This window comes from Danio rerio, chromosome 3 (assembly GCF_052040795.2).
Source record: "Danio rerio strain M-AB ecotype USA chromosome 3, GRCz13ab, whole genome shotgun sequence".
Taxonomy (NCBI): domain Eukaryota; kingdom Metazoa; phylum Chordata; class Actinopteri; order Cypriniformes; family Danionidae; genus Danio; species Danio rerio.
In genome coordinates, this window is record NC_141023.1 from 1095211 (window position 1) to 1111212 (window position 16002).

General features: G+C 37.1%; 1 protein-coding gene and 1 long non-coding RNA gene across 5 annotated transcripts; both read right to left on the reverse strand.

Annotated features, from left to right (window-relative positions):
- Window positions 1-4225: 4225 nt before the first annotated feature.
- Window positions 4226-7009, reverse strand: zgc:194659. The gene is made up of 3 exons (NR_024238.1): window positions 6941-7009; window positions 5836-6057; window positions 4226-5140 (listed from the first exon to the last, which is right to left on the reverse strand). It is a non-coding gene; the product is annotated as a zgc:194659 (long non-coding RNA).
- An 828-nt stretch (window positions 7010-7837) lies between these two features.
- dicp1.1 (diverse immunoglobulin domain-containing protein 1.1) lies at window positions 7838-15484 on the reverse strand. Of its 4 annotated transcripts, none has more exons than NM_001361273.1 (10): window positions 15043-15097; window positions 11255-11578; window positions 10652-10780; window positions 10428-10502; window positions 10175-10240; window positions 10016-10102; window positions 9183-9266; window positions 8778-8809; window positions 8590-8661; window positions 7838-8481 (listed from the first exon to the last, which is right to left on the reverse strand). In NM_001361273.1, the coding sequence occupies exons 1-10, from the start codon at window positions 15095-15097 to the stop codon at window positions 8428-8430; spliced, it is 978 nt and encodes a 325-aa protein (NP_001348202.1). In that variant the 3' UTR covers window positions 7838-8427. The 4 variants fall into 4 exon arrangements, with proteins under 4 accessions (NP_001348202.1, XP_087097969.1, XP_087097971.1 ...); XM_087241843.1 differs by having other exon boundaries at window positions 7846-8481; window positions 8778-8806; window positions 15043-15484; XM_087241845.1 differs by having other exon boundaries at window positions 7846-8481; window positions 8590-8655; window positions 8778-8806; window positions 15043-15432.
- Between the last annotated feature and the right edge of the window lie 518 nt (window positions 15485-16002).

Genomic DNA, 16002 nt, shown 5'->3' on the forward strand with positions numbered 1-16002 from the left:
ACAAGAAACACGATGTCTTGTATAGATTTTATCTTAGTATCTGGTAACATAAGCAATTTATGTAAATGGAAAGTATTAAATAACATCGACACTCAGAGTGATCACTATATGATTTTATGCACAAATAAATTTGAGTTACAATAGATAGAATAAAAGTTTTAAATTTTTTAAACACCATTTTATAGTCAATATTATTAGCCCCTTTAAGTTATATATTTTTTTTCGATAATCTACAGAGCAAACCATCATTATACAATAACTTGCCTAATTACCCTAACCTGCCTAGTTACCCTAATTACCCTAGTGAAGCCTTTAAATGTCACTTTAAGCTGTATAGAAGTGTCTTGAAGAATATTATTAGAAATGAGTTATTAAAACTTTTTTTTTTTTTGCTGGATTGCCTTTAATTTACCTAATTAAACAAAGATAAACCAGGATCCTCCCTTAGTTATATTTCTTAGCTAGAGTTTAGTTAAAGGATCGTCTTTAGAGAATATATGTTGCAAAACAATAAATTAGATTCATACTTCACCACAGAGGGTAACTTGATGGGTTCAGGGAAATTAAGTCAATGTCCACTCCAGGGAAGATAAGTTATAAAATACACTTTTATTAATAAAATAAATCCAGTGGAAAGGTAGAATAAACAAAAGACAAATAACAGAAACAAAATCCTGACCTTATCCTCCATTGAGAATAAAGGGCAACCAACCTCAGTATACAGAAGTCAGAAAGTGCAAAGCTGGTCAGTAAAGGCTCAGATTTTATACTCTCAAAGTCAAGTCATGCCTTAACTGCACCTCATATATCAGTGAGGACTTGACATATTCAATACAAGTACACTTACACCATTTGGGTTTTACCTACTACATCAAAGCGCTAATTAAAAATCACTAAAGAAAAACTGTATAATATGGTCTGACCACTCAGTCAAGAATTCTAATAGTAAGCAAAACATATAGGTCATGCCTTATGTGAACAAATGTATAGTAGTCCCATAGGTAGGCCCACACAGAATCTGCGTGCGCAGAAATCCGCAGACTTTTTGCCCATTATTAACTCTGTTTATTTACTTGAGTACATGTGTAAATCTGAATTTATTCACTTTTTATTCAGTGGTTCATTACTTTTTATTTAATATATTAAGGTTCTAGTTATGATACTCCGCTAGATACTCCCAAAATAATTTTGCAGAAATCCGCAGATTTTTACCAAAATTCTCCGCAGAAATAGCAAAAAACGTCCACAGATATTGTCTGGCCCTGCCCATAGGTACATCTAAAAACATGAATCAACATACAAGCATGATCCTGCACATTGTTTAGACAGTTTTAAGCCATTAACGCGCTACCCGAGGTATCCCCGACCCGAGATATCCGTGCCTACGGTTTCATGACCAGAGAGTCTCAGGCCTTCAGGGTCAGCTGCGCTAGCCGTATGCAATCAGAGGAAAGGAGGTCAAAGGGAAGGTAAGAGCAGGTGAGGGTCAGAGAGAGGTAACAGCTCTCTCCCTCTCCGTTCATTAGTATTGCGCGCCCTCTTCTGGTCACATCGTGCTCTTCGCTTACACTTGACTGTTTCAGATCTGAAGTATTGGAATGTCAGAGTACAGGAGAGGTTTGTGTTTGTATGTTATTCCGCTTACATTAAAAATGGCACCATTCACCACAGTTTAGAAATGTGTTGAGAAAATCTGCTCTCCGCTTAACAGAAATTGGAGAAAGAAATAAACAAGGGGGCTAACAGTTCTGACCACTGTATATATAATGTAAAATATAGTAATATATATTTTAATATATTTTTTTTAAAAGGGCACAGACTGGTTCAAAGCTTCTGCATTCTTTATTTCAGTTATTCTTTACAACTGCAGGGTATTTGGGCCTTTTCTTTAGTAAATGAAGCTGACAGGACAACAGGAGATGGCAAAAAACTGCTGCTGCTGTGAATTAGACTGACTATTATTCATCTATTGATCTACTAATTGTATCCATTAAAAAAGTAAATGTAAACATAGTAAAAACACGCTTTAATCTGTCGAAACACATCGATCTGAAGGCGGTTGGGTTTGTAGCTGGACATTATTGCAGTTCGCTGACAGTGAACAAACAGAGTCTCGCTGAATCTTACTGTACGGCTGCACGTCTGTTATAAAACAATAGCAGAATGTTTATTTGGACAACTATGCAGATATTTTAAAGTGTTCACACAAAGAGAACACTCATAGTTTTGTGATGAGTGTAATATAATATAATAATCTGATATTGCAGTGTACGTCCTCCTTATGAAATGTAATATAAAACAAAAATCTTGGAAAAGGAAAAGAAAATCTTGAAGGGAAAAAATGTATAAATTAGAACAAGAATGGAGCTTGAAATGATTATTGGGATAGAGATACATGACTGGAGTATATGGAATATAGATGATGTTGTGTGTTTTTTTTTTTTAACAGCACACAGTAGGTGGCGGTATGAACCTTAACAAGTTGGTTGCGATCCGCCATTAAATCAAGAAAGAATAAAGAAAGACGCCAGTGCGCACCATATGGTTCGGGAAGCACCGCTTACATCCTCTATTGATCCAGCAATCAAGTCTTTTGCTCCGGGACTCGTTGATTTGGCGTATTTGTGAAAACTGAAGAGATCATTTGTTCAATTTGATGACACACACACACAAATACAGTCGTATATTTCAGTCACTTTCACTTTCAGTTTGATCTTTTGTCTCAGAAATGAAGAAACACCAAGAGCTGATCAAAGCAAACGCTCAAAAATCCTTCTGTGAAGCGTTTCTCCTCATTCTGATGCTGATTTATGCTGGATTTTGTTCATCAGGAGACAGAAAAAGAGACAATCTTCCTGCTTAGCTTTGGAGGAGGGCAGAGCTGCTTCTTCTTCTTCAGGGTTTTACGGCAGATTTACGGCATTGTGTCTCATTACTGCCTCCTTCTGAATGAAACTAGTGTTTGAGGTAAAAGTCATTTTTAATATTAATAAATATTCTCATACTTTGTTTAACGTAATTTAAACATATTTAAGTCTTTATCTAGCTTCTAACAGGCACATCTTTCAAGTGTTAAAGCAACTATATCTAGCTAGTATAGCCAGTTTAGTGGCTACAGTTGCAGCAGCGCATATATATATATATATATATATATATATATATATATATATATATATATATATATATAATTATTAACATTTATTAAAGGGACTAAGCCGAAAAAAAACTGTTGAACGAATTCTTATTTATGTAAAATTTATATAAATATTTTTGTTAAAATTGTTAAAAGTGAAATAATTGACCCAAATGCTGTTCTTATTAGTTCTTTTACTAGTTTGTCTTTATAAGGCCAATCCAATATATTTGATAATTTAACCAATCTACATGTACTCTGTTAACAAATAATAAAAAGGAAATCCAGCATAATGTTTTACAATGTTGTTTATTATCACATTAAATTGAGTGCTGCAATGTTCTCCCCTTTTTCTTAGATCGCCCTCCAGTGGAAAACCACTGCATTTACAAAATATTCTGAAATAGTAAAGACATGAAGCTCTTTACTGAAATCACCTTACCTTACCAATGTAATATTCACCCTAATCTCCTGATCCAAAACAAAAGAGTAAAAGTTTCAAAGCTCTTCAAAGCAGTTTATAATGTGTAATGACCTTGTCTAGGGACAAGCATGCAACATAAAAGATCACCAGACAAATGAAATTCCCTTTTGTAACCCTTTGGTGTCGGGTTTCTTTATTTGTCTTTTTCTTTTTTTATCACCCACAGACGGGAAGTTAACTACCTCAGAGTGAACCCACAGGAAAATAATAAACAGAAAGCACACTCTAACCACACCTAATAAAATAACAGAAATAAAAACACAAACTCTGCCCCTACCTCCCTGCCTAGAACAAAACCAGGAGAAAATATTTACATAAAGAAAAGTGTGGCGTCCAGCCCCGACTGCCTCTTACCATGTACAAAATTCAATATTTACAATATTAACAAACAAACCAAAAACAAAATAATAGGAGGGGAAAACATGGATGGATATACAAGGAGTCAAAACTTACACACTAACAGGGGAAGCATGATCAACAATAACACTCAGCAACAAGAATAGATTATTTATAGCACACCAAACGCACAACAACACGCCAACAAAACTCGCTCTCCTACCCCACACCCATGCTCCCCCTTTTAAAGGATGCCCTGGGTCACTCCATCCAATCCCAGGGCACGTCATCTGCATACTAGGGCAGGGCCTGCAGATGTAAAGAGCGGGAGAGACACACACACACACACCTGCCAATGCAGCAATAGATACACATTGATAAGCTGAATGTTTAATATTAACTGTTTATTAGCACTTATAAAGTGTTATATACAGAACGTTTGAATGCTTTTCATGTTCAGCATCATGTTTAATTCAATTCATCTATATATTTATACAATATAAACTGTCAAATCAGCTACACAGATGAAGAAAGAGCCCTGATGCTGCAGATTGATGATTATTCCAGCTCATCTGGCAGCTGGAGAAAGCTGCTGTAGCTCTAGATAAACTGAAACTGATTCAGTTCAGTCTAGTATACTGTAAATATCACTGTTGACGTTCATTAAATGTAAACGTCACTCCTGAAGCAGATCATTATAGCTGTTATACATTATATACTGTAGCAGAGATCACAGGCTGCATATTATCCTCCTTCTCTAAAGAGCTGATCTACTGTGAGGATAGATGGTTTGAAACAGGCAGAAACAGAGGCTGTGGATGTGACAGAAATCCACCATCCAGATCAACACCCACCCTGACAGCTTCATGTTGAGACTCGACTGCCGTCACGTCTGCATTTCTGCAATGATTTGTTTACACTCTGTCATCCAAATCCTCTTAACTGTGCTTTATACAAGCTGTCACACAATCCAGCAGTGTTGATGACTGAGACCAGTTTTCTGTTCCTCACTATAGTTTCTGACTGACACTGAGAAACTGAACTGATGAAGAACTGAATGCAGTTTCTGCTGCTGATGGTGTTTACACTGACAATTCCCCCCACTCCTGTCAGTCCCAGCAGAAGCAGCCTGATCTGATCTTTCCTCTGAGGAATCTCATCAGTCATAGCTGGAGTCTCTCCTGAAACTACAGCAGAAAGACAGCATCACTACAATATCCTCATGATGCTGAATTACATCTGAAAACAGCTCAGTCCACCTCAGTACTCCATCACTGACTGCCACATGTTGGTGTTAATCTCTCCTCTTCTGGAGTTACTCATGAGTAAAGTGTGAGCTACTGATGTTCTGTGTGCTGCATTAAACTGAAGCTGGTCAACACACCTAGAGGATCTTTAATTAGTTACATCACTTCTATTGTCCTCCTATGCAAATCACTTATATACATTTATATTTTATTTATTATGCCTTTATATCGATAAGAGCATCAGCTAACTGACTAAATGTGCAAGTAATTGCAGTTCTGTACTAATTACTTTCTAATTCCCATGTCAAACGTATACACCAGACATGAAACCGACTATTCTTTCAGATAAATATACACAAATGTTTATGATAATTGCATTTAATGGCCAAAGTATTTAAAGATTGAATTATTTTTTATTTTTTTTACATTTTGATGTTAAATCCACTATTGGTGCATAATATAGAGTTATTCCATACAGTAATACATGTAATTAAACATGAATAACTCAGTGATTTAAGTCATTCAGATATTCTAAAGTAACTGAAATAAAGAAAAACATTAGGAGTATTCTCCACTCTTTAAGCTCTATAAGTGTTTAAATGACACCCTGTGTAGATACAGGCAGAAATGCTTACAGTTGACAAGATTGTCCATACTGCTTTTCCTTTTGATGCATTTCCCTCTGTTCTCCAGCACATCATCCTGTCTGTGTCTGATCTGTGTTTGACCCTCGATAACTCCACTCTCCTGATCTATAAACCTGTTTTCTCCCAGTCTAGTATTTGCAGATGAGCTTTTTCTAGCACCTTCCCTGCCCATCACTGCATCATCTGGACTGGAGCTGCTCACAGACATCTCTGGAAAAGGCAGAACATATGAAGTCAGTGAAATCTGCAAAATAAAGCAAGCTAAACATATGTCTGCACAGTGCAAATAATAATAAATAAATAAACAGAGTATTCCACGTTTTGCAAAAATGCATGAGCACAAATTATTTCGATCTTTATTCTAATTCGTCTAGATCGGCTTACATTATATATCCAGTCAGACAAAATAGAACAAACTATACTCTAAACTCAAACTATAATACAAATAATTTCACTCAGCTCACAGCAATTGTGTAATGAACATGGATATCTAATAATACCTTTAAAACCTACAGTTGATACTGCAGGGACTGTTCGCGTGGGCGCGCCTAGTGCACCCTGTGGTTTGAATTCTGAAGTAAACAACTTCACAGCGCATGCGCGGCTGGAAACCATGAATGTAAACAAAGAAAGCTTTGTAAACAAAACCCATGTCTGCAGGTTACAATCATTACTAAAGTGCAAACGTCGAGGGAATTATTAAATCTTAAGACTTGAACACATACAAATATGCATGTAGGTTATTTAAATATATCTGCTGCTGTGTGATTCATGAACAGTCTATAAAACTTTTTTTCGTTTTCAAACAATAACTAAAATACACTTTGCATAACAGACATGGCCGCATTTTGCAGGTTAGTGTTTGCAGATCCACTATGCTTATATTGTAACTTCAACTTAATTTGATTTTAATGGTATAATGTGCACCTTTTGCAAAGCTGCTTTGAAACAGTAATTATTATAAAAAAGCAAAATACAAATAAACTTGAATTGAATTGTTCATATATTGTGCAAAACTACATGCACACAAAAAAATCAAGCGAAAAACATTAAACAATAAACAACATTATAGTACATCGAGCATATGTCATACCTTGAGCAAAATACATGACGAGAAGCAGCTTAATTTCTCCCAAAACTAAGAACGCGACTGTGTGCTCTGTTTGTTTACTTCTCGAAGCTGCGCAGAGGAGACACTTATATAAGTCTAAGGGGCGTGGCTTTGAAGGGGTCGTGTGTTTGTCTCACAGTTGTCGAGGTTACATTGCAGCCGACGAGGCTAATCATGATGAGGAGATGCTAAAAACACAGAATACGGTTAAATAAAGTTTGTGAATACTATTTCAAAATTAATCCGCTGCAAATGTTTCTATGGTTTTTACTTCACTAAAATCTGCAATATTTAAAAACGTGCAGATGAATGGGATAAATTTGTACTGTGTGTGCCGTCTCTTCGTGTCTTGTTTCTCTTTAAATTAGCAGGATTTGAACGCGGGTAACATAAGGCAGTCTAGTGATGTCGTTTCAAACATGTTTAATAACAGCTTAACTGATATTACACGGTCAAAAAACTGTCTCGCTTCCATCTTCATGACACAACTTCTTCCTTCCCGGAAGTGACATCAGCATATACTTTGTATTAAAAATTAAATTACTTTTAGTAAAATATTTTCAAGTTTGCTTTTTACATTATTATTAATTTAACAAAAAAAAAAATGAACTTATAGCTCTTATATGTACATTCAGAAAATACAAATATGAACTGTTGTTAAATATGTGACTTGCATTGCAGTTTTACACTTTAATGTATATTATAAATTGTAATTATATTTTACCCTTGTGTGTGTGTGTGTATATATATATATATATATATATATATATATATATATATATATATATATATATATATATATATATATATATATATATATCAGAATAATTACATAGTCTCATTTATGAATAAACAATGCATCCGTTAGTGATAACATTATTTCACTCTTAGTTTGACATTTTATTTTCACAAAAGTTTCATCTGAAACATTTATAAAGACACATAATATCAATCACTTTAGTACTTTTAATTTGATGTGAAAGCTACAAAAGGTTCTTTCTACATCACATAAACATGAATATGATGTTAGTAATAAGACATTAATAATACATTTCTATAAAGCAAACCATTACAAAACTATTAATACAATGAGCTGAACAGAGAGATTAAGATTGCAGATTTACTCAGTGTGTTAGTAATTCTCTGTCAAATATAAACACAGTTTAGTTTATTGTAAGCTGGTATAAAAGGTGTAAAGATTTTCCAGTTTTAGAGCGAGTTGTTTTCAATGAAGACTCAAGAGCTTTAGTCTGAAACCCAGAACTGCTCCACCTGCTGTGGAAAAACTAATACAAAAACTTCTAATACAAACACAAACAGACAGTGCTGTAATTCTCCACACTAAAGTCCTGAATCTGCGCATTTGAGGGAAACTTGTGCTCCTGAAATGCTGCAGTGATGCTGCTGTGATTTCTGCCTGTTTGTGTTGATCTTTATTCCTGAAGGCTCTTTTTCTTCTTCTGCACACATTAAGCTCTTCTGCTGACGGCGGCGTAAGTCACTGAGTCATTACCATCATCATCCTGAGAAACAGATTCAGCTCATCATCATCATCATCATCATCATCATCATCATCATCACACACACACACACACACACACACACACACTGGTTGTGCTGAATCTACTCACACTGGCTGATTTCTCCGGCTTTTTCCCAGCACAAGTGACCTCAGAATAAGTGACTGAATCCTCCGTCTGCTCCTAAACACAATGCAGAAGAGCAGAATCAAGCTGAATCCACTCAATCCGCCTGAAGATGTGGAGAAATCACTGAACTTACAAAACGTGCAAGACGTACAAGAAGTTACTGAACTCACCGCTGATTCACCGCTCGCTCTTTGATGAGCTGCTGAGGATTGAGGAGAAAACACAACAGAAAGTCTACTGGTTTCCATTACAGACAGCATTAAAAGATCCCAGAGCATCAGATTTGAGGCATTAAAAGCAGCACATTGTCCTGGTTTGTGCTGTGTTTGGCCACATTCTCCATTAGGATTGACTGCTTTTAACAGGCCACCAATAGAAGGCAGAAAATGAGGCACATGAGCAATAGAGTCTCCATTAAAAGCAATGGAATCTCCATTGTGCGCATTGTGAGCAGTAGTTTGCCATGAGCTCTTCTTCAGTGGTGTTTTGTTGTTTGCTCAGGGATCAGGAATGTTGCTCTTGTTTTCTGCTCATTAAAGTCAAGTGTTTGTAATTGGAGTAAATGTGAGACTCACCAGCTCTTCTTCTGCGCTGGATCAAACACAGAACAGCAGCGATGAAAACAGCCAAAGCAGCAGCAGAAAGCAGAACTGAAAGCACTGAACAACAGAAGCACTCAGTCAGATAAAGAGCATTCAGGACCAGAACACACTAACTCAACACTGAACACTGAAGATGATGATGATGATGATGATGATGATGATGATGCTCTGACTATAAACTTAGTTATTATTCACACTGGGAGGAGGATGATGATGGTGATGATGATGATGATGATGGTATGATGATGATGATAATGGTGATGATGATGATGAACGCCGCATTCAGCAGCAAAGTGGGCCTTATTGGTGAGTTTTTCTGCTTGTGGCCAGCAGATGTCCTCAGTGCAGCATTTATAGTCAACTCACAAACACTCTCTCTCTGTCTCTCTCTCTCTCTCTCTCTCTCTCTCTGTCTCTCTCTCTCTCTCTCTCTCTCTCTCTGTTCATCTCATTCTGAATGTTAAGCAGTATCTTCATCTATATTGTTATATGCTTCTTGTGATCGACAAAATATCTTGAATGATCTTAATGCACATATTTTGGTTAAAAGCAGACAAAACTATTATGGGAGTGACATCATCAATTACATCAATGACATCATCTTCATCATCATTATCATCATCTTCATTATCATCATCATCCTGTATCTGTTATATGATCTGGTTTTGTAGTTGTCAATAATGTTACAGAATCAGGTTATGAGAGTCGTTCATAGTTTAATTAGTAAAAATATTTCTGATATCTCATGAATACTCAATAAATAATAACTCATAGTAAAGCACTGGTGTCTGTGAGAGTGTTCAGACCTGCTGATGAAGATCCTGCTGCTTGTGTTGTTGTGTTTGTGTTGTGGTCTGGAGTCGCTGCTGCTGCTGCTGCTGTTTGAGCTTCAGCTGTAAAAGATGAACGTTAATATGAATCATAGCAGAACAGTAAGTTAATAACTCGTCAACACACACTATAACCTTTAGGCGTTTCATCTGTTTTTTCGGCTTGTGGTTTCGGCTCTGCTTTAGTTTTAGGATCTGGAGCTGTAAGAGAAAACAAAACACACAGAGTAGAGATGTCCTGCTAAATAATAATAAGTGATGGAGGTTTATAAATATAGGTCAATCATAGATTAATCAGTCAGAAACACTCCAGATAACTCTATAATACTCATAATAAAGCTTAATAACTCATAATACAGCACTGATGTCTGTCAGACAGTGTTCAGACCTGGTGAAGCAGCTTTTGGGTTTTCTATTTTAGGGTTTGTGTTGTGAAGTGGAGTCACTGTTGTTGTTGTTTTAGCTGTAAAAGATGAACGCTATCAAATCAGGTTTATGGATATAGGTCAATCAAAGTTTATTTAGTCAAAAACACTTCAGGTAACTCACAAATACTCATAATAACTCATAATAAAGTGATAATACAGCATTGATGTGAGGCAGTGTTCATACCTGCTTTTATTGTGTTTGTGTTGTGTTCTGGAGTCACTGCAGCTGCTGCTCCTGTTCTTGTTGTTGCTGATGTTGCTGTTGTTGTTGTTGTTGTTGTTGTTGTTGTTGTTGGTGTTGTTTTAGCTTCAGCTGTAAAAGATGAAGGTGAATATGAATCACACAGTAGCAGAACGTCAGTTTAATAACGGGTCAACACACACTATAACTCTAGTATTGTGCAGTGATGTGAGAGAAACACTGCTCCATTTTTAGTTGTTTTTGTTTGTGGTTTCGGCTCTGCTTTAGCTGTAAGTTCTGTAGCTGTAAGAGATGATGGAGATGATCATTCAGCTCAATCACACTCCACTAAATCACCATCACGTTTCAACTTTCACCAATTTTTGTCCTTTATTTTTTGTTGTTTACTTTATCAGCTTTACTGCTTGTTTGAAATAGAGCTGTTGATAAATTCAAATTATGTTTAAAAAAGGATGGACCTGGATAAATATTGGATTAAGATGATGAGGGAGAGACTGAAAGTGAACAGAAGACACAAATCACTGATCATGAGCTGAAACACAGAATTCAGCCCTGATTAAACTGAACACATGAGGAGGAAATTACCAGCAACAACTTGCAGAAACACATGTGAATCAGCTCCATACTGGTGTCCTCCTGGTCCACTCCACTGTTGGCAGGTGTAATATCCAGCATCTTCTGTTGTGACTCTACTAATGGTCAGAGAGCAGTCAGAGCCCAGATTCAGTCTCTCTGAGTTTGTCTTCTTTACCCCTAAAGTAATCAGTTCAACTGCTGCTGTCTGTGTGTCTCTGCTGTAGATCCATGTAGTTCCTGATGTGCTGCAGTACTGATCAGTGTTTCTACAGGGCAGATGAACAGTTTCTCCAGAACTGCTGGACACAGGAGTATGTTCTGCTCCAAACACACCTGAAACACACAGTATTTAGTGTTATACTGCACTCTTTCATGTTTTCTTGCAGGCAGAATAGAAAATAAATCTTGCAGGGGGTTGCACTAATTCTTTAGTCTACTATCGGGCGACAAATATTCCCAGCATTCATCACACTACAGCCAGTGGGTTCCAATATGGGTTGAAAGGGACTGTAATTCTTCAACCCAAGTATCTTAGCATGCATTACTGTGCTCTTCATTACCAGTAAATACATCAAACCAATAATAATACATTCATTTTCACATCTATGAACAACTACTACTATAGAACTTACAGGTTACAATTAAGAATACATTTTGGTTTTCAGACAATGTCAAGCCTGTCTCCTATAAGTAAAAATGTCTTTCTTGCTCTTTATCTCAGACCAATCCTTGATAATATTGTTTAGAAGAGGGATTGTAAGTAAAATGATCTTTTTGTGATAACACACTTTATATTTCACTTTATATTATTCATCCTAATTATCTGAAAAATTGAACCTTCCCAAAACTTCTTTTTTCAACATCTCCAGAATCAGGAATTCATCAGAAATACATTTTCTCTCTTCCCTCACGCACCTCTTAAACAAGAAAATGCTCATTTTACAAGTCTCCTAGAGTTAAGCAGATGACTCAAACCATTTTATAAACCATTCTGTCGATTTCTTGTTTTGGCCTGGTCACTATTAGCTTAGCTTAGCATTAAATATTAGCATTTCATTCAAAAAATTTGAAAAAAAAGTTTTGATAATGTTTTACTATTTAAAGCACAAGCCCTCTGTAGTTACATGTATGTCCCCCGCACTTTTAGGCCCCGTTTACACTGTCAGGTCTTGATGCCCAATTCCGATTTGTTGCCTATATCTGATTTGTTTGCCTGTCTGTTTACACGTGGTTTTATTGTGACACATATCCAGTTCATGTGTTTACACTTGCCATACAATTTACAATGTCGCGCATGCATAAAGGCAGATTCTAGCATCTGTGCCATGATGATATGTATAATCCATTAAGGAATAATATTGTTCTGTTTGCGTCTAAACATTGCGACCATCCACACAAAATATTCGTATTATTTTGTTGCTGTTGTGGATATTTTCTCAAGTTGTCATTAAACGTGGAGCTAACAAATGACTAGATAAAATAAGAATTTAATCGGTTGTCATCAGTAAAACAAGCCGAGTCCTTGCCAGAAGCGGCCCGGACTCTACACACAGACTCGGGCCAGATATGGTTAACAGGAATCATCACAAACGGATGTGCGTGAGCGAGCTGTGGGCCATACTCGGATAACACTCGCAGATGCTCGAGCTGGGGCCGATTACTACCTGCTATCTGGGACTAGCTACGATGGAAGAAACTGTCTTGTTTTTAGCTTTGCGAAATATGTGAAGTGTAGTGTAAGCAGTGAATGGATCAGTCCAGATTCACCCCTACGCAGTTTATGTAATGGTATGGCCCTGATGTGTGTGTGCGTGTAGTTGAAGATGTAGCCTTTGCCTGTGTGCGCACTGCTGTTGGAGAGAATAAAGTTGCTCTCTGTGTAGCCCGCAGTGCGTGTGTTATTACCGACAAAAAGCAAAAGTTACAACACGAAGTTCGCCCAACTTTAAAATGATTTTCAGGCGGAGGTGGGAAAGGGCCATCATCGGAGCTTGCGCTTATGGTTTTTGTGCTGTATGATGTCCTCCACCATTCAGAGGAATGAATGTAAGTATGAGAGAGATCTCAGGTCTGGTGGGAGCAAATTGTGGCGACTGACCACTTTCCTCCTCTGTGTTTCCTCTGATGTTGTTTACCGCGTCGGCATCTCCACACACGCTCTTCTCTCTGTCATTAAACCGTGGAAAAGCAGCACATTGTCGCAAGTTTAATGATGTACAGAACGAAACACCTCAGTAAATCCGATCTGCCTGTTTACATGACAGTCGCATTGTCACATATCCGATCTACATCTGATTTATTTCCACATATGAAGGAGGCCTGAAACCCATCTCTGAATATCCCAATGCATGTTTTTTTTCGTGTTTACACGGTCATTGAATAGATCCAATATGTGTCACATATGAGCAAAACATCGGAATTGGGTCACATTTAACTGGCAGTGTAAACAGGGCCTAAGAGATTGACCATTTAGAAACAGCTGATTAATAATTATATGAATGTAAACTTTTGGATCTTGATCAGCCGTACCTCCCACTTTTAAAATGTCCGCTAGGCCCCTAAAAACAACAGATTTACAAACCAAACTTTTCTGCTTGGTTGTCTTAAGCTTAGCTAATAGGGTATATGCCGAAGCATACTTATAGGACTTTTATTTGCCAGTAACCTGGGTTAATCGTTTCCGGTGAATTGTATGCCAATGAAAATCGGCACGTTTAAGGTCTGTTTTCTTTCAAAATCAGCGATCTCCACTGGGTGAGTGATATTTAATATAAAGTGGGTCTCAGATTGTACAAGAAGCACTGCATTACATTACATTTCCCCCGCCATGTCTTTATAAAATTATCATTTATTTTACCCCAGTATATTCAATGGAGCTTCTGCGCTAGCCTGCCGATTCTGACGGGCGCATGCGAGCAAACGACTTTTTGTCTCGTTTTACGCTTGAGCAACTAAATGAATGCCAAAGTCTATTTAACTGAATGTATTTTAATGACATTACAACATCGATGCTGTAAAAGGAACTGTATAAAATGGAAAAAAATTCACAATAACAGGTCACCGGAAGTTTATCAGTATGGGAAACACACTAGCTCGGCATATACCCCATAGTGAACCCACCAGGACAAGACCTTGGTTGAAAGGTTTAAAAAACTCTAGGAGACTTGTAAAAATAAAAAATGCTGCAGTGTTTCTTTAAAATGAGGTTTGCTTTCTTTTCTCGTGACGTTGCAGCAGAACAATAGCATAAACTACTATCTTCTCATATACAAATAGGTTTTCAGTGTTGAACTCTACCAATGTGAGTTTAAATAATAATTTACATGACATTTATTGCCATACTGAATGCAGCAGATAGTCCAGCTTAGATCTAGAAAATTAAATAACCAGCAGATAGTTTGGAAATGAAAGTCAGAACTGTGACCAACAACATCACTCAGAGCTTATTAATAATGTTAAAGAGCTTTAATATGTATTAATGAGATTAATAGCCTTCACCATTTCATTGGGAGTTCAGTGCAGACAAACAAACTGCCTGTAGCTGAAATCATCACTTTGCGTGTTGATAGGACTTGTGTAAAGTCTTACAATTACACACACTGCTAGAAAGACGCAGTTTTTAAGTTTTGAGTTTTAAAAGTCAATACAGCACACATTAAACAAATATCAGAGCGTTCAGGAATAAAACAGCCGGTCATGATTCTGACTGATTCTCCAGTTTAGTCAAACTCTCGTGCAGAATAATGAGCTGAAGTGCTGAGTTTATAATCTTGTAGATGATGAACAGCAGTGTTTACCTGTGCTGAGTGTCCAGAAGATGAGCAGCAGAAACAGAGGACTCCTATCAGCCATTCTGTGTGTCTGACACTCGTCTTCTGCTTTATATATATATATTTATTCAGCTCTTCCTGTGTGTCTGCAGCTTCCTCTCAGTGACACGTCCCTGTTTTAACTCTATAATGGACACTGAACACTTTCATACCGCTGTATTTTAATGACGAAGAAGTTACAGAAGAAAAGTCAGTAACACTCAAGCTTGTGTTTCTCTGATAATATCAGGAACTACATTAGTATCATATGATGTGAATATTTCATCTTTACGCTGAGTCGTCTTCTTACATGTTTTCCTCATTCATAGTCTAAATTTGAACTATTTTAATATGATTATTTTTTGTTTAATCAAGCACACTCTTAAACTCAAGCTTTACAGTGGAGTGTAATTGCAGTTACAGCAGACTCAAGACTTTCCTGCAATACTGTGATGTCTGATATACTGACACACACACAGATCCTACAGTGAGCTGATCCTGCATCAGTTCTGCTGATTTCAGAGCTGTGGTCTCGCTCTTCTGGTTTGGATCTGTTGTTCTGCTGACTGTGGGAACTCAGTTAGTTTGACCACACTGGTTTAACCCACATTCAGCAGTGTCTGGTCAACCAGTTTAGCTGATGGTGTGAATCTTTCTCTCACAGCTCCTCTGGGTTCCTCTTTCCATGTGCTACTACAGGCCATCTTTACAGTTAACCACAGCTCAACACTTGTTTGATGGATCAGTTTTTCACACAATATTATCTGAAGGCCTGATAACTCAGTGCTCACGCTATCTGACCAGTGTTAGTTCTGGAGTGTCCTGTCCAGAGCCCCTCTCTAAACCCTGTTACTGTAGTCTAGACAAAACACTGCTTCTGATATCTGGAATATCAACAGTGACTCAAGGTGGTCGATCATTCTCACATCATTAGCTAAACTCTGGATC